Raw genomic sequence first — 18,876 nt, forward strand, 5'->3', positions numbered from 1 at the left:
AAAAGTGTATCTCAGAATTGCTAGAAAAAGTCATTTTCTTACAGATGAAATTTGGAACAATAGAAAATGATTGTGGGTAATTTTTCTTTTTAAAGTTCTAGAAAGGCTATCTATATAAGTGGCTACAGGGATATATGTAGTTGAATTGCATATATTAGTTTTTCAATTTGTTGTGAATTTTTTTTGTAACTATCAGGTAATGATGTTTAATAATTTTGAAATTTGGTAAAGACCTATAAATTTTGTTTCATAAATAAAGATAAATACAAAGCATATAATTTTATCAAATTAACTTTAAAAAACCTTTTCTCAAATAATTATAGACTGATGTAATTTGAGTTTAGATTTTAATTGCAAAAATTATGTCTTAAAAAGTGTCTATAATCTCTGAAGATGGTGTGCTGGAGCTCAAAAAGGCAAATGTATACTTTTAAAAAGATACCTTGATTCAAAGGAGATCCAGGCTACTGCCTCTCAGTTTCTAACATTTGCGTGTCAGTAACAATGCTGACAGGTAGATTCTAGGAAGAATTTGGGATAAGAGAGTCCCCAAGAGTACAGAGGGGGCTCTCAGTTAGGCTATGACTTCATGTTTTTAGAAACCAGATAGGCAGCAAGCTACCATTACCTTGGAAAATAGGGCCCTGGAATAAAGTGGGTCCTACCACTATTCCATCACTCTTCCCCAATTTTTGTGCACATCAGGGAGATGTGGCTGAAAGAAATGATTCGGGAAGTCTGTCCACATATAAAGCCTATCACCCACTGAGGAAAATTTGGCTGCCCTCCTGTTTTCTACAGACCTATTCCTTGACCATGAAAAGCTCTAAAAATCACTATCTCACTTCAGTGGTACAGGCTTTTTAGGGATGGTTCTGAGAATAATAGTGTCCAATGAATGGCCTGCATGGCCACTGTTTTGATCATGGGGAATGGTATGCATTTTACACTATTTAGGGTCCGAGGGATTGAGAGAAGTTTGGAGAATAGGATAGGGAAGGTAGGAGAACATCTTAAGCCTGATTCATTTCTCCTATGCTCTCTCAGAAACCATTAAGAAGTGGCTCTGCCACAATTCTATCACTTTTATATTTTCTTTGTTTAACAAGCTTTTTAAAATGAATAAATGTAGCATTTTGGGAAAAGATAGGCTTGTCTATAATTTTAATGCACTTGCCTAAACTCTTACTGAGGTCTTAGAAATAGTAAAATTTTTAAAAGGGGGAAGGAGAGGAGGGAGGAAGAAAGATGATGATTTATGGAAACAGTAAGACAAATTTTGATTTAGGTTTACATATTGCTCACAATAATATGTAAATATATTTACATTTGTATTATTTAAATCATATAACTGGGAATTACTATACATGATACTATCCTTAGTAATGAAAAACATTTTATATGAGAAGTGGTGCTATGTAATATTTTAAAGAGCAGAGCACTGGAAGGCAGGATGACTAGAATCTTGTCCTGTCTTAGCCTCTAGGACAGTATGTACTCCTGGGCTACCTTCCCACCCCACCCTCGTCCTGCCCCCGCAGCATCCTCAACTATTCACTTTTCCTCATATGAATAATGAAGTTGTAGACTGGCTAATTACTAAGCTTCCTCTCAAGATTATGTTATCATATTATGCATTTCAGAAGGTTTGTGTGTTTTCACTTAATGAAATTAGGTAGCGTTACTTGTATTTTGTGATTTTTAAAAAATCATTCGGGCATAAACATTTCAGTATTTGTGAAGGGTAACTATTTAAACAGCAATGGTGTCCTTTTTGGGGTGCTGTACATAAATATAACAGGGTAGATTTCCCTTGTAAGAAGCTCTTATATGTGCTTAGATTGGAAATTGCCCTTACAGTGCCCTTTGGTGACATTTTCTATGATCTATTTTTAGTTTTATGGGGGGAATTGTCAGTGTATTCGTTCATTTGTAACTGAGTGGCATATTTCCTAAGGTTTGAGAATAGTGAGGTAAATAGCTTTGAAATTCTCACTATTGTTTAGAAGGCTAATTGTACAGATTTAAAATTTAAAGCTTTTGAATGGCTTCTTTTTAAAAGTGATTTTTACCAAATGTTTAATCATCCTGTATTTGTGCTACAGTTGAAATGCTGAAGTAGCATTTTGGCATCTTTCCCAAAAGCATGCTTAAAGAGGCTAGCAGCAGCATCTCTCACTGTCTCCTCAGTGCTTTTTACCTTGCGAGTGGTGCAGCTTGTTCTGCGGATGTACTGAAACCCTCCCTTTTAATCTGCAGTGGAGAAGAATGGAGTTCAATGTCCAGTAGAAATCAATCGTGTAGCAAGGTTGCAGTAAATAGAAATGACTATATATTCCAACAGCTGAGCAAGAAGACATTTATAATATTTTTTTCTTTCAACTGATAAATTTTTGCTTTCTGTTTCCTTCTAGAGAGATGTGGATAATTTGCCCTGCCTCCAACGTCTGTTTCTCAGCTTCAACAATATATCTAGGTAAGTGGAAACTCCCAACTTGTCATTTATTAACAACTTGATTGTGTGGGTTCTAGCACTTTAAATTAAGATTGTAAATACCTTCGAGAATTTTATTGACATGGGAGATTTTAAATTGTAAAATGATATGACAAAGTTCTTTGTGGAAAAACGAAGCTCTTGTGTGTGTTATTACCTCTAATGCTAAAATGATGACATTAGTATAACGTGCTTTTTATTTAATTATACTTTAGTTATGCTTTTGTAAAATATGTGTATGTGGAAATTTCAACATATATTTGGCTGTCCTTTGTTTGACATTCACTGCACTAGTCAGTTGAATTAGAATTTCTTTCATAAATTACCATCTGTAATTTCTATAGCTACTAAGCAATTTTAATACAGCAGGCTATATTTGTCACTGAGCCACTTGCTAATTAGGCCATAACTATCTTCTAACTTAGTATCCTCACTTAGAATTAATACTGTTAAGAGACAGTATATTAGAATGTATAAATGTGGAAAACTAAATTTAGTTTTCCAAAGATTTGAAGTGTATCATCCTTTTTATTGTGATAATGTCTCATTCAGCGTCAATATAGAAGATTTCAGAACTGGAGCTGAGACATACAGTCAGACTTTTCAACGCAAAAGGACCCTTACTTCTTCCTTAATTTTTCATTTTCCTCTTTCCCTCTGGGCACTTAGTTTGTACTAGGCTTTATAATTATCCCTCAGATCTTTATTTTCATTTCAAGGCTGTTCTTTGAACCTGCTTTTATAAGAGAGTAAAAATTAAATAAAAAGGTTTAGAGAATATCTCTTTCTGAGCTCTATGTCTGTGCTTCTGTATTAAAAAACAGTTTCATTTTTGTGCATTTTCTCTTCGCATCTTTTTTGTCCTCTTTCAGACTTAAGTTTTAATCCTATCTTCCTATACTATATCTCTAAAAGACAAGAGATTATCTAAAGATGGTGAGCTTTGCATATAGGCATTAGTTCAAAGAAAATACCCTTAATTTTTTTCTTTTTTCTGTTCTGTGGAAAAAAATATTAAAGTTTTCTGATAGACTTTTCATATTCTTCTTAGTTTATGTTGAATGCAGTGTTCTAGCTGCCTTTCTATCTTGGTGGGTGGGAGGTAGGATTTCTTTTCATTGGCAATGAAAGGGGCACTCAATTTTCTTTAGGAAATTCCTCTTTAAAAACCATTAACAACTGTTTAGAGAAGATACTTTCATTCTTACAATATGAAATATTAGCTATTTTTAGGATGCTGCAAACCCCTAGATTTCCCGAACCTGTGGTAGAACTCATTACTTCATTTATTTCTTATCTTGATTATAGTGAATAATTTAAAGAGAGATGTAAATTTGGTATCGCAGGGTTATGATGTTCCCACGTCCCCAGGACTTCTGAATTTCTGAACTCCTGGCTCTGTAGGAAGTTGGTTTTGGTTGTCCTATCTGGGAAATTTTCTTCCTAACCTAAAAAGGAATTTCATCCACCTTGCAAAGTAAAGTTAAGATTATGAGAGTAATACTTATAAATGTATTTAAAAAGCATGATTTCTCAAGAAATAGAGGTAGAAGTGAGGCAACAATTTCAAGGCTTTCATTCTCTCTGCTTTCTCTGTGTTTCTATGTAGACTTTGCCCTGTACCTTCCTCTAGTGTTTCCAGCTGATCTGCTTTTGAGGCAAAGTGCATTTTTTGCTCTGTTCTTGTTGATGCTTGTGGTCCAGGAGGTTGTATAGTGAATATATTGGGTCTGAGGGGGGAAGAATCAGAGAGAGCAAGCCTTGATAGTTGGGCTATCAGACAACCTGAAAATATAACCATAGTATATTTTCAGGGCTCAGTTGTTGTATTATGTCCTGGCCTAATGGTGCTGCCGGGTTTTACAGTGCCAACTTTCTGGGACCTGTTCTCTATGGATTCTAATTCAATAGTTTTAGCTTGGGCTGAGGAATTTGTATTTTTACTAAGTAATGCAGCTGACTTAAAAATACTTCAAACTTCAGGTCAAAACCCATGCAGGGATCAATTTAGTGATTCAAGACCAGGAAAATTAAGATGGAATAGAAAATATCAGAACTTGCCATACATCCTAAGGGCAAAATATTGTTTCATAAAAATTTTGCAGTGTTAATAATATATAGGTATGTCTATGCATAGATTTGTATGGGTACAATGTAGAAACTGGGTGACAGTGTAAATATGTTTCTTATGCACTCACATGGGTTGGGTTAAAAAGCTTAAAAAATACTGTGGAATCTTGCTACATGCATTCATAGTTTCTTGTATTTCCATTGTTATTGCAGTGTTCATAGTTTATTGTACTGTCATTTTAAATTGTGCCTTCTGTTAGAGGTGGTAAACTTGACAGAGGAATATGTCTATACTGCTCACTAAAGCCTCTCTAGCATCTAGCATGTATATGCTTTTAGTGAAAGAATTACTAGTGTATTTAAAAAATTTCTAAGAAGAATTTAATCCCTCAAACAGAAAGATGTTTCTGTGTATTCTAAGAACTTGTTTTGGTGGGTCCTCTTTCATTTCATTACTAGGTCATTTGGATCATGTTTAAAACCTTGACCTGTGAGGCTTAAAGCCACAAGCAACCAAAGTTCTCTTGGCAGTTTGGACCTCCAGGTCAGTTTATTGATTTGTCAGTAGGATCTTGCCCAGAACTTCTAGAGTAACTAAACCTTTCATTTATGTAGTGGGGCATATCGAGTATAGGTTAGTTGGTGTGGTGAGCCCCAGGCAAGGGTGTAGGCAATAAGGAACTACAATACCTGTAGGACATTTAAAAACAATAATAAAATGAACAAAAATAATGTTGCTTTTTATTATCATCATGCACTGGAATTTCTAACCCATGTCAGTGATAAAATACCCCTCCTTGGGTATTTTATCACCAGGGTAGACCTCTCATACCTCCTTCCTTACCTTGGTAAGACAATGTTATTTAGACTCAGCTTTCTCTTTATGATTTCACTGAAAATTTTAAACTGTTTAATATGTTTCCTTATGGTTCAAGGTCATTGAACCAAGCTCTGGGGTGTGACTTTTGCTTCATCACCATTCTCCAGGATAAGATTATCCTCCAGGCTATTTTCAAAATTTTACTGAAAATGGTTTATAATTTTACCTTTATCAGGAAGTCATTCTCCTTGCATTTTTCTTAAGCTATACTTCAACTTGGTAAGTCACCCTATATATCCAGAAAAGAATCTGTTTCTATTTAGGAAAGTCAGAAAACCTCAGACTGCCCTGCAGTTGTCTCATTTAATACTAGTTAGTATTTTTTTGAGACAGTCTCACTCTGTTGCCCGGGCTAGAGTGCCATGGTGTCAGCCTAGCTCACAGCAACCTCACACTCCTCGGCTCAAGCGATCCTACTGCCTCAGCCTCCCGAGTAGCTGGGACTACAGGCATGCGCCACCATGCCCAGCTAATTTTTTCTATATATTTTTAGTTGTCCAGATAATTTCTTTCTATTTTTTTAGTAGAGATGGGGTCTTACTCTTGCTCAGGCTGGTCTCGAACTCCTGAGCTCAAACGATCCACCCGCCTCGGCTTCAGTACTAGTTAGTATTTTAAGGAGGGAATTATTTCACCAGCCTTCAGAATCCATTGATATCTGTTATGAGCTCAAGTTCTTACGTAGTGTTCCTATAGTTGAGATATAGGGCTTTACTCTTGTACATTCCAGGATTGGAAGTGTCACTGAAAGTCTTTTTGGCATGAAGTAAATTCGTTTTCTTTAGTTCTAGTTTCTATCATACTGTTAGAATGCCTTCACTTTTCCTTTGTTAACAGATAACCAACAATATGCAAATCTTCTTACTAACTGAACAAAACAGAGGAAATCAACTATTGACAGATTTTTTCTGACCGCCTGCTAAGAAAAGTTTTAAATTTAAGAAATGATTACATACTTGTCAAGGAAATTTTATTATCATGACCCATTTGTCTACTCAACTCCTCTTATGAGGTATTTACTGAATGGTTGACATGTGACTCACCTTCAGACAAACATTTAATTGCATTTTTCTAAATATTATGGGCATCATCTAAAGAGGACCCATAAAAACAAGTTCTAAAAATAGGGGCATTTTTTTTTCATCCATTGCTGGTTTACTCCTTTCCTGTGAGCAAAATCCCCTGAGTATGGTAAGACATATAGTTCCTTAGTAAATTTTACTGTAAAGTCTAGCTCTAGCTTTTGAATTCTTTTAGACAGAAAATAAGTGAAAAGAGATATCCATAACTAATGATAGATTTGTTCCACCACTTCAGAAAAATAGACTTTGAGGTAAGATAAATTTGTTTTATCATGATCAGGGTTGATGTAATTATTGGATCTAAATTTGTTTTATTTAAAATATAGCCCTTTTACTAAAATAATTTTTATGTACTCTTCCTTGTATATCTTATTTCAATATTGCCTTATTATAGTGCTGTTTATCCTTTTAGAGATCAAAAGTAGAAATTATTCTAAAATATTATAAAATAGAAAAATGTTGAGAATAAATTGACTTCGTTTTCTTCATTGTTTTTATTTATTTATTTATTTTTTTAAATTTTAAATCTTTTAATGGGCTTTACTTAGGATTTTGATGTTTGGCAGAAGAAATGGCAATAATGGTTATTTGGTACCCAAAACAAATACTAAGTTGTGATCTTAAAGCTTTTATAATCATATTTAGACAGATAGATTACATGTAGATATAGTATGTGGAAGCATTTTAAGGAATTTGAGTTCTAGAAAAGTTCTTTAAAGGTCAACCTAATTAAAGCAACCAGTATAAAGTAGATACTATTATTGGAAATTCATTGCAGCAGAACAGAATGGCGTTTCACTTGCAGTTTAAACTTTTTGTTTTCTTCATTGTTTTTAGTACATTTGTTTATTAGATGACTGTGCTCTGGTTGTAATATTAATACTTTGCATATATAAAGTCTTATTTTCATTTTTATATACTAAGTTAAAGATTACATAGTTTAACTAGCCAATTTCCTCTGACTACTGTTTATTTTTGTGTTGTAGTCAAAATTACTTTTTATTTCTGTTAGTTTAAGGTATGCTTGTTGAGCTCATGCTAGATGAATTACTGAGTATGGATAGGATATTAACACCATATACTCTTGTCAAGTGGCAGTATTATTGAAAACATTGGAGATTTTCTTCTAATTTAAGGGAACTAGTGTTACTGCCATTCACATAATAGATAAATGAACATTAGAAATTAACTTCTTTATATTCCTTATTCATCTTTATAGTATTTTCCATAATTATAAACTCTATAATTTTTGCTTTAAACTAGCATTTTAAAGTGACAGTATACATTTGCTTTGTATTTTCTAATTTACTAAATTGTATATAGAGTTTACTGCCAAGAGAATAGTATGTAAGTAACACAAATAGAGGTTAAAGGCTTCATTCAGATATGTTATCAGGGAGCACCTAAAAACCAGGTGACTGTCTGATTGAAGCAGATTCAGAGTTTTTATAGGATACTGGAAAGTTGAGTAAGTGACCTTGTAATTTTATCTTAAGCAGCAGTTTTTACTTAAACTGCCACTCACCGTTAGGGATTTTCCTGTTTTGATGCCTCTTGCTTGAGTTCTCAAACGTCAGAACAGTGTTTTGTGAGGACAGTTTTTGCAAGCCTTGCAGTTTGTCAGAGTCAAAGTTCATGGGGCAGCGGTGGCAGACAGTTAAAAAGAAAGAAAAGGGGGCAAACGTATAAGGCAATAGGGAAACTCGGGACTTTCTACTTTGTTTTATTCCTTTTGTGTTACCTTTAAAGAAGAGAAAGGTAAAAAAAATCTAATGAATAGCGGTTACTTTTTTACTATTATTACAGACCTTATTTTATTATGCTCTGTCAGCATCTGTAATCATTTAAGGCATTAAATCTGTAGGTACAAATGCTGTCATGGACTTTAATTATAACATTATGAAGTACAGAGTGATAACCATGTGTGCTCTCTAACTCCCTTTTATAAGTTGTTAAAATTAGTCTTCGCAAATTATAGTTGTTTTCAATTCAAAGATTGCCTTTCTTCAATGGACATTATTAGTAAATTGAACAGTTTCTCTACTTGTGCCTTCTCAACTAACTTATAAATATACGTATGATTTTGAACTCATAGAAAAATTTCTGGATATTCTTACTGTAAGGTTTCATTTTCACTAGTGTAAAAGTTGTGTGTGTGTGTGAGAAAGAGAGAGAGAGAGTTTTTCTAAAAGAAGGCATCTTGAGGCAAAATTAAACTAAGCCTCTGGGAGCAGGCTGTTTGCACACATTGTCTCAGTCTGGGTTCACACATGCATAGTTGAGAGGCTGATAGCTAGCTATCCATGGCAGTGAATTAACATTTTTGAAAGCATTGACTTACTAAAGGTCCTTTGAGTTTTGTTGATGTGAAGGTCCTAGAAGTTGCAGGAAAATTTTTGGTGCATAGTACTGAAGGGAAGGACCATGAGCCTTAAAATTATTTACGATTAAATATTGGGTGGTTGTTTCTAGGTTCAGAAACAAACATATATGATGAATTGAGACCAATATGTGTTTTATGATTTCCTTTGTATTTTGTTCTACAAATGCAAGAAAATCCAAAGCATATTCAGAAGCAAACTTAAGAAATAAATTAATTAAATCCAAATTGTATTTAGAAACAAAATTAAGATATATAAGTAGTTTCTTCTAGTGCTATTTCGTGTACTTATATTGTAGAAATACTCCCAAAAGAGATTTGAAGTAGACTACAATAAGAATCACAAATACAATGAACACAAACATTTAAAACAGAGGTAAATGAGAACAAGAGCCTAATAATATTGAAATGACTGAACAAATTAGTCAGTTAATTTCAGGAAAGAAACAAGTTAAAAATCAATCATGCCAAAACCCGGTTATGTATACTTCTGTCTGCAAAACATTCAGGTTTGATCTACTGAAGGAACTATTGTTTATCCTTTGTGATTCAATGCAAACCCCAAACAAGGGGAATTATTTCCTTTTCTACTACCTCTGTAATACCTCTTAGAGTACAATAATATCTGTTTTATGTATGTCCAATTAGGCCATGCTCAACTTATTGTAGTATATGTCACCTCTAGCACAGAGTAGGCACACAATTATTATTGGTTTTAATTAATGAATAAATACAGTCAAAATTTACATCTGATGTTTTTCAGTATCTGTAGATAATTCTTAACAGTTTATTCAACAGGTTATCTTGTTTAGTTGCCTGAGGATTCAGTTTGCAGCTAATTTATCATGGCTGTCCTTTGGGATATAATTCTGCTAAAAAGTAAATAAGACAAAGAAGGCAAAGTAAGATTATTTTACATTCAAGTTGGATGATCGGTAACACCTGTCTCAAGATCTTCCAAACCAAAAACTCTCTTCAGTGATGTAAGGTTTTAGAGGTATACTTTTTGAACAGCTGAGTAGATTTAAAGTTGCTTTTTGGAGAGAAACACAGATACTGCTTCAAGTAATTTCTAAATCTGATGCCAAAGATAAGCTTGCTCTCCATTAGAGCAAAAATATCTGTGTGATTTACATTTATATAGATTTTTAATCTACATATCTATATATATATTTACATTTATATAGATTTTTTATACTTTTTAAAGTCCTTGTCTACTAATTCCAGCATCTGTGTCATGTGGTACTGTTTTTAGTGACTTTTTTTCTTGTTAATATGTGTTAGAATTTATTGCTTCTTCCTCATCTGGTAATTTTTTATTTTATTCTGGGCATTGTATATATTGTTACGAGTCTGGATTTTGTTGTCTTAATTTAAAGATTATTGAGTTTTGTTCTGATAACTTCTGGAGAATAAGGTTGATCCTGTTGAGGCTTATTTTTAGTTTGTTTTTTTATGGTGGATCTATAGTGATACTTATTCTAGAACTAGAGTAGTAAGTTTTTATATCTGTATTTATTTTATTATGACAGTACACATAAGATTTCTGGATCATAGGCAGACTGATTATTTACCTGCAGAATATCTTGCATTGGTTTCCCTTGTTCCATTTTATCCTGCAGGGCTATGTGATGAGGGCAGATGTCACCTACATGTATGGGGGGATCTCTACCACGTGAGAGAAACCCCATATTATTACTCTTGGAGCTTATATAGGAGCTGCTTATACAACTGCACCTCCTCCCCTCCAGAGCGGAGAGAAGGATATAGAGAGAGACAGGCAGAGAAAGAGAGAGACAGAGAGAGAGAGAGAAAGAACAGAGAGAAACTGAGACATAATATACTTCCTAATGTAGACAAATGTAAACTTACTAATGTAAATAAATCCTCTGTGAGGAGAAAAGGAGGTCTCTTGGCCAATTATCTTTTGGAATGTAAACAAATGGCTCCAGATTTTGTTACCTTTAAAATGTAAATGTGTAGCTCTGAGAGATAACTTTCTATATCACTATTAATGTCTCTATCTGTTCAGTTACCCATTAACCCAGCTGCCAATTTTCTTTGCTCAGAAAGCCTTTGTCATGTAGAAACATGAAAATGTTTACATTGTTTCTTGACATAGAGTAGCCCTACAATGTGGGTCTTTGGTGAGGTCTCTTCACTCTATTTGGTTGGAATTCCAGTGTCTCTCAGCTCCATGTGTCCTATAGATCCTCTTTTCATCTCACAGCTCCTTAATAGTTATATTCTGTGAGGCTTTGTGGGGTCTCACCCTGTGCACCGGGTGCCTGTGTTTCCTAATATTCAGCCAAATACTCAAGAGAGTCCTATGCAGACTTCTGGAGTTCCTTCTCTACAAGGTTCCTTCCTCTCCATTCTCCACCTGTGAAAAGTTGGCCCTCTGTATACATAGCTTTTGCATCCCTAGAATACTTTTGATGTGTGAGTTTGGTTGCAGGTGCAGAACCACCAGTGAAGAGAACCAACTATATTTATTGAAAAAAAATCTGCCCGTAAATGGACCTATGCAGTTCAAACCCTGTTGTTCAAGGTTCAACTGTAATATAAAAGCTGTGTTAACTTATTTAGGAATAAATTTATAACGATTGTATATTTTTTTAGAAGCTGCTGACTTTTGATGTTTGAAGGGGTGATTGACAATCACACCCTTTCTCTTCTGCTCCAAGTTTTGCGTTGTTTGAAAAATACAGAAATCAGACAAATGGAGTTCAAAATAACAAAACGCAGTTTAGATGTGTACCTACAGCCATCCTAATACATTTCTCCTGAATTAGATTTTTGACTCACTCTGTCACTAGCAGAGGAATTGGAAAACTGAGAGCTGCTTCCCTAGGAGTGGAAATGAATAGAACCACCCCAATCCTGGAGATTAACTGGTTTAAAAGAAAAAATAAGAGAATTTGGGATTATTACATAGGCACAATGACTTTTTCCCAATCTCTCCAATCAGATAAATCACTTCTTCTTTGGGGAGTTTACCTTTTAAGAAGTGTGTGTGTCAAATTTTCAAAGCATCAACATGATAAAAATATGTTACTTATTGAAAGCATGTCCTCTGTTGTCAGAATTGTGGGTTTTGTCTCCAACTCTAAAATGTATATGTATGGTTGGTTGGTTGGTTAGTTGTTTGGCTTATTGCTTCTGGATACCTTGTAACCAGTTATCTCCATTAACTCATTGTGTTTTCTAAGGGTATAACAACATCTATATTTTAAAGATCTTTAAAGAGAAAGGAATTCTAAAATACTTGACAAAATATATGCTTAGAAAATCTTGGGTATCAACATCATCATCATTACTATTTATTACTTACTTTTCTTTATGGTCTTTAATGTCTTCCCATAGTCAGGGCTAGTAGGAAAAAGAAGAAACCTACCTACCTATTCAATGTGAAATTTCCATATAGTCATTTGTAAGAAAGAGGATTTTACTAGTTGTCTGTTAATATTTTTTTTAAATCCATACTATGAATATATTCTATAAAAGAGAATTCTACTGAAAGTTACTTCTTCCTATTTTTTTAAATTTATAGCTATTGAGTCTTTCATTAATTCTAGTTATAATAAAAATTCAAGGAGGTCATTAAAGTCTTATAATCCATATAAATTTTATATAATATGTCTTATATTTTGCTTATGTACTTTACATACATTTGCATCAATAATTATTATGTTATTACATAACACAAAATGTGCTGGTCAATGGGAATCTTAAAGTACTAATTGCAGCATGAGTATAAAAAAAAAGAAGTGTGTGTGTGTGTGTGTGTGTGTGTGTGTGTGTGTATGTGTAGGTTATTAGATGGTTTGAATTTGTTTCTTTTTCCACATTTGTTTTTAGTATTAAAGATGACTTTTATGGAGGGCTGAAGCTTAACTTGGTGAGCAAGGAAAATAATTGCCTGATCTTGAGGGGTACTGGACCTGATTAAAAGAGGAAGGTATTTTCTCCTTTAAAAAATCTTGCTTACATGCAAAGGAGTTGGGATTCTCTATATGGAGGATTCTTTGGAATTCTTGCCTTGAAGTGAAGTAAAACAGTTAGGCTTGTTTATACTGGGTACATATAAAGGTATCATAGTGACTTAATTATATACCCCAAAATATCTTAAAGGGTAGTTCAAAACTGTCAACTAGTCGTTAGTCTCTGGGCATTGTTTTGTTTTGTGTTTTTAAATTTTTTTTAAAGTAACACAAGTTGTATATATTTATGTTATGCAACATATTTTGATGGGTATATCAAAATATCATGATGTATACATTATGGAATGACTAAATCAAGCTAACTAACTTTACCTCACATACATATTTTTTTGTAATGAGAACATTTAAAATCCATCTTAGCAATTTTCAAGTATATAATACATTATTATTAAATATAATTACCATGTTATACAATAGATCTCCTGAACTTATTCCTCTTGTCTACCTAAAATTTTATTTTCCTTGACAAACATCTCCCCAATCACCCCTTTACCACCCCAGCCCCTGGTAACTACCATTCTACTCTATGATTCTATGAGTTCAACTTTTTTAGATTCCACATATGAGTGAGATCATGTGGTATTTGTCTTTCTGTTCCTGGCTTATTTCATTTAGCATAATGTCCTCTAAGTTTGTCCATGGTGTCACAAATGACAGGATTTACTTCTGTTTAAGGCTGAATAGTATTCCATTGTGTGTGTATATATGTATCACATTTTCTTTATTCATTCTTCTGTTAATGGACACTTAGGGTGATTCTGTAGCTTGGCTATTATGAATAATGCTGCAATGAACACAGGAGTGTAGGTATCTTTTCAACATACTGATTTCATTTCCTTTGGATATATATCCAGAAATGGGATTGCTGGATCATATAGTAGTTTTACTTTTAATTTTTCTAGGAACCTCCGTACTATTTTCCATAATGGTCGCACTAATTTATATTCCCACCAACAGTGTACAAGAGTTCCACATCCTCACCAACACTTAATGTCTTATCTTATTGATAATAGCCATCATTACAGGTATGAGATGATATCTCATTGTGGCTTTTATTTGCATTTCCTCGATGCTTTTCTTCACCTACCTCTTGGCTATTTGTATGTCTTCTTTTGAGAAATTTCTATTAAAGTCCTTTATTCATTCTTCTTATGGCTTAAAAAGAAATTGACGATGTCAGTTAGAGACCATAGTTTTTAATCTAGGAATCTCTTGGGAAGCACTGACTAAAGCTGGAGACAAGTTTAGTAATATTTTTCTACTAGTTTCTTTGAGCTTGTTTTGGGGGCTTGCTTTTTTGCATTTCATGGGTATTGGTATTTTACAAAATGGCTCACTTCAGGGATTATGAGAGTGATGCCGGTTTTTTTTTTTTTTTTTTTTTTTTTTTTTTTTTTTATAGCTGGGTGGCTTTAGGATCTAGGACTATCATAGGGATATCCAGAGGATGCCTCATTTTTACCTCAATAGTGGTAGCTAGTAACTAATCCTCCTCCTTCATATCCTTTACTATTTCATTAAAATGTCTTCTCCATCTGTTTCATCTACAGAATTTAATTTTTTTCCCTTTGGTTCTTGAAGAACATTGATTATGTATCTCTTTGTATAAAACACCAAATAAGGTATTGTGGAGAGTGACAGAGGTTAAACATATGGCTTTTGTTTCCTCTGAGTGTATAATGGCAAAGAAAACACAAAGACATGAGTGACAGAAACATAAATCCTGTATCTTGCAGACAAGCCAAAAGCCTGAATATCACCGTCTATCACTTAGTAGCTCTGTTATAAAGAGTACTTCATTCCTGATTGCTTGGCAGAAATTTCTGAAGGGACTTAATGTTCAAAATTATGTCCCTGGACCAGCAGGGTTAACATCACTGGGGAGCTTATTAGAAGTCCAGAATCTTAAGCCCTACCCTAGACCTACTAGATCAGAAATGTCATTTTAAAAAGATCCCCAGGTGATTCAAATGCACATTACAGTCTGGGAGGCACTGCTGCAGACGATTCTGATATAGCTTATTTAGCTCAGGTGCCCAGTTGGAACAAACCACTCTGGCCAGGGACATCCAGGACATACTGAATGCTCAATCCTGGGACATATGTTCCCTATTCCCTAGGATACTGGAGGTGGGATCAGTTTGTGGACTGGGTTTATTACAGGAAAGAAATGTTCTATTATCAGGAGAAGGGCAGCTTTGCAATAAAAATTTGTCTTCCTTTGTAAACAAAAGAAGACAATAACAATAGATATCTATTAAACTTATTTCCTCTTTCACATCTTTGCTCACATTAATGTTAGAGCTAGCTGTTCCCTACCCCCTTCACTTTTGGTCACTTCATCCTATTTCCTGACTCTGTGTGTGTGTGTGTGTGTGTGTGTGTGTATGTGTGTGTATTCATGTGTGTTCTACTTCCAATCTTCCCCACCCCTCAATGCCATCTGTCTGCCTGACCTAGATATCAGAGGTTCTTCCTTCTTCCACAGCATGGTTCTCCCATCCCTTCTCAGAGAGTCATATTTTTCAAATACATATTAATACATTAAGCATAAGCACACACGCACCTCTGCCTAAGTCGACTTCATCCTTCACTCTTGGTAGAGCACGTGTGCTTACCCCATTGCCTTTCATTTTACCGCTAAGGTATTAATCCTTGGAGTCATGCTTTTTTAAGCTGTGAACTATCTGTTAAAATGCATTTTTATTTACTAGAGGGAGTTATACTTTTAGCCCTCAGGAATTATAACTCCATTAGGATATTTTTGCATGCAGGGAACAAAAGAGGGTTGTAAGCCTTTACTATTATTATTTATTTTGATGCTCAAATTTTCACGATTTCTCAAGTTGGCTCCTGTAGTCTTTTGATATGTCCCCATCATTCTTTGAGTACTTCCTTCCTTTTTGGAACAACAAGATGTCTGAGGCTCATCTTGTACTTTTACAGTCCTGGCTCTGGAATCAGCCATTTCTTAAAGGAGTTTTACTTCCCTTTAGTGGAGAATGGTATTTAGAAACCAAGATTTGAGTACTAGGTGTGCTTATAGTTATTGAGGTATCCTTGTTTCTAGGCTGTCTCAGTGGATAGAATCAGCAAGTGTGTGTGTGTGTGTGTGTGTATGTGTGGTGTGTATCATTTCTTTGTTTGTCTATCTATGTATATTAAAAGCTATGTGAGAAGGTACACAGTTTCAGCTGTAAGATGAATAAGTTCTGGAGATTTCATGTACAACATAGTAACTATAGTTAATAATAATAGTGTACTTGAAATTGCTAAGAGAATAGATCTAAATGCTTCCAACACACACACACACACACACACACACACACACACAAATAGTAACTATATGAGGTGATGGATATGTTAATTGTGGTAATCACTTTACAATGCATACGTATATATCAAAACATCATATTGTATATCTTAAGTACAGTTTTCATGTGTCAAAAAATAAATAGAAACACTTTCTTTCCTACCAAAACCCCCCACAAAAACCGAGAAGAACCAAACCAAAACAAACAACTGTGGCTTCTAATTACAATCCAACACCACAGGGCTTATTTTAACCATCCACCTCCACCCCCTTTCCATATTAATAGTTACTTTCTGACATTGACTCCCATCATATGGGATAATTTATTTACTTATTTGCTCAGTCCTTAAATGTATAGAAAATAGTTTCAGAATTACTAACCCATACTTCTGTGTGAGGAGGCAGGGGGATTACTAAACAGGGTTCAATATTTATTTACACTGTTTTTGTTTTTAGCGTAAAGGTATCTAGTCAGAACACTGGGTTCAAAAATTGCATTGGTTAGTTCTTCTCCACAATTTTCAGTATGAACAGTAAGGGTTCATTTGTTTCTGTTTGTATTCCACTTTTTGTTGTTTTTTCCTCTCAACTTTGCTAATGTGATATTTTTATTTTTTAGTCTATGTAATAGTAACATGGTTCTAAAACTCAAGAGCTATACAAAAAGGTATCACTCAACTATCTATCACTCTCCCATTCCCTCTACCTATTTCAACCTCTTTCCTTTCCATTTTGTTTGCACCCACCTCTATAGATAACCAATCCAATAAGTTTCTGTTTTATCTTTCTCATCTTTGTTTTTTGCACAAATCAGCAGATACATGATTTCTTCTGGTACTTGCATGGTTTCAATTTATATGTTAATATCTGATCCATTTGGAGTTTATTCTTTTGGATGGTGTGAAGTATGGAGCTAATTTAATTTTTTTAATGTCTACCCATGTGTCCCAGAGCTATTTACTAAAAAGCCCACATCTTTGTTCCAGTGATTTGGAATGCTACCTTTAATATCAATTTGTCTAACTGCATTAAGAAGCTTGTTGGTTTTTTGTTGTTTTTTTCCTTTTAAGAGACAGGATCTTGCTCTGTCGCCCAGGCCAGATTGAACTGCCAGACTTGAGGGATCTTCTTGCCTCAGCTTCCCCAGTAGCTGGGACCACAGGCACACGCTACTATGCCTGGCTATTTTTTTTTTTTTTTTTTTTTTGAGACAGAGTATCACTCTGTTGCCTGGGCTAGAGTGAGTGCCATGGCGTCAGCCTAGCTCACAGCAACCTCAAACTCCTGGGCTTAAGTGATCCTACTGCCTCAGCCTCCCGAGTAGCTGGGACTACAGGCATGCACCACCATGCCCGGCTAATTTTTTCTATATATATATTTAGATGGCCAGATAATTTCTTTCTATTTTTTTAGTAGAGACAGGGTCTCACTCAGGCTGGTCTCGAACTCCTGACCTCGAGCGATCCACCCGCCTCGGCCTCCCAGAGTGCTAGGATTACAGGCGTGAGCCACCGCGCCTGGCCTATTTTTTAAATTTTTTATAGAGTTGGTACCTTGCCCAGGCTAATCTTGAACTCCTGGCCTCAAGTGGTCCTCCTGCCTCAGCCTCCCAAAGTGCTGGGATTACAGGCAGGAGCCATTGCGCTTGGCCTTATTGTATTTTTATTGGGATTGTATTAAATTTATAAATTAATCTAGGGAAACTGATCTCTCTATGTGAAGTCATTCTTTTTTTTTTTTGTAGACAGGGTTTTGCTCTTCTGGGCTAGAGTATAGTAGCTGTGGCCTAGGTCACAGCAAGCTCAAACTCCTGGGCTCAAGCAAACTTCCTGCCTTAGCCTCCCAGGTAGCTGGGACTACAGGCGCACACCACTACGCCCAGCTAATTTTTCTATTTTTTGTAGAGATGGGGTCTTGCTTTTGCTCAGGTGGTCTCGAACTCCTGGCCTCATCCTCCCACCTCAGCCTCCCAAAGTGCTAGGATTACAGGCATGAGCCACCATGCCTAGCCTGTTAAGTCATACTATCTAAGAGCAAGCAATATATTCCCATTTACTTAAATCTATTTTTGTGTCTTTCAGATGTGTTTTAAAATTTTCCTCATGTAGATTTTGCACATTTCTTATTGTTTATTCCTATGTATTTTATCTTTTTTAATATATATTATATAATTTTTTTGGTACCATCATACCTTCTAACTGGTTATTATTTTTGTATATGAAGGCTATTGATTTCTCTGTGTTAATTTTATATCCTGCTACCTTACTTAATTCTTTTATTGTTTAGGTTAGTTTTATCATTGACTCCCTAGGGTAGCACTGTCCAATACAACCTTCTGTAATAATGGAAATATTCTCTACCTGCCCTGTCCAATATGTTACCTACTAGCCACATGTAGGTATTTGAATTTAAATTAAAAAGTTAAATAAAATGAACTGTTTAGTTTCTTAGTCACCCTATCCATGTTTCAAGTGTTTAATAGTCACATGTGGCTAGGGGCTACCATATTGGACACCACAACTCTATGTGTTTCAAGGTATGCTATATGTCATCTGCAAATATAGTTTTACTTTTTTTCTAATTTTTATACCTATAATTTATTTCTTTTATTTAATTGCATTGGCTATTACCTTCAACAAAATATTGAATAGTA

The 18,876-nt window shown here is 34.7% G+C and overlaps 1 protein-coding gene across 3 annotated transcripts in view; it reads left to right on the forward strand.

Moving 5' to 3' along the window:
• LRRC49 (leucine rich repeat containing 49) overlaps positions 1-18,876 on the forward strand; it is a 129,318-nt gene that overhangs the window by 41,748 nt on the left and 68,694 nt on the right. For 2 of the 3 annotated variants that reach the window (XM_045530934.1, XM_045530942.1), the window contains one exon: positions 2,415-2,476. In XM_045530934.1, the coding sequence (XP_045386890.1) occupies positions 2,415-2,476 (62 nt within the window). Of the gene's footprint in view, positions 1-2,213; positions 2,309-2,414; positions 2,477-18,876 lie in introns of those variants that run through there. The other variant, XM_045530946.1, reaches the window with a different exon arrangement.

The sequence above is a fragment of the Lemur catta genome, chromosome 1 (genome assembly GCF_020740605.2).
Source record: "Lemur catta isolate mLemCat1 chromosome 1, mLemCat1.pri, whole genome shotgun sequence".
Taxonomy (NCBI): domain Eukaryota; kingdom Metazoa; phylum Chordata; class Mammalia; order Primates; family Lemuridae; genus Lemur; species Lemur catta.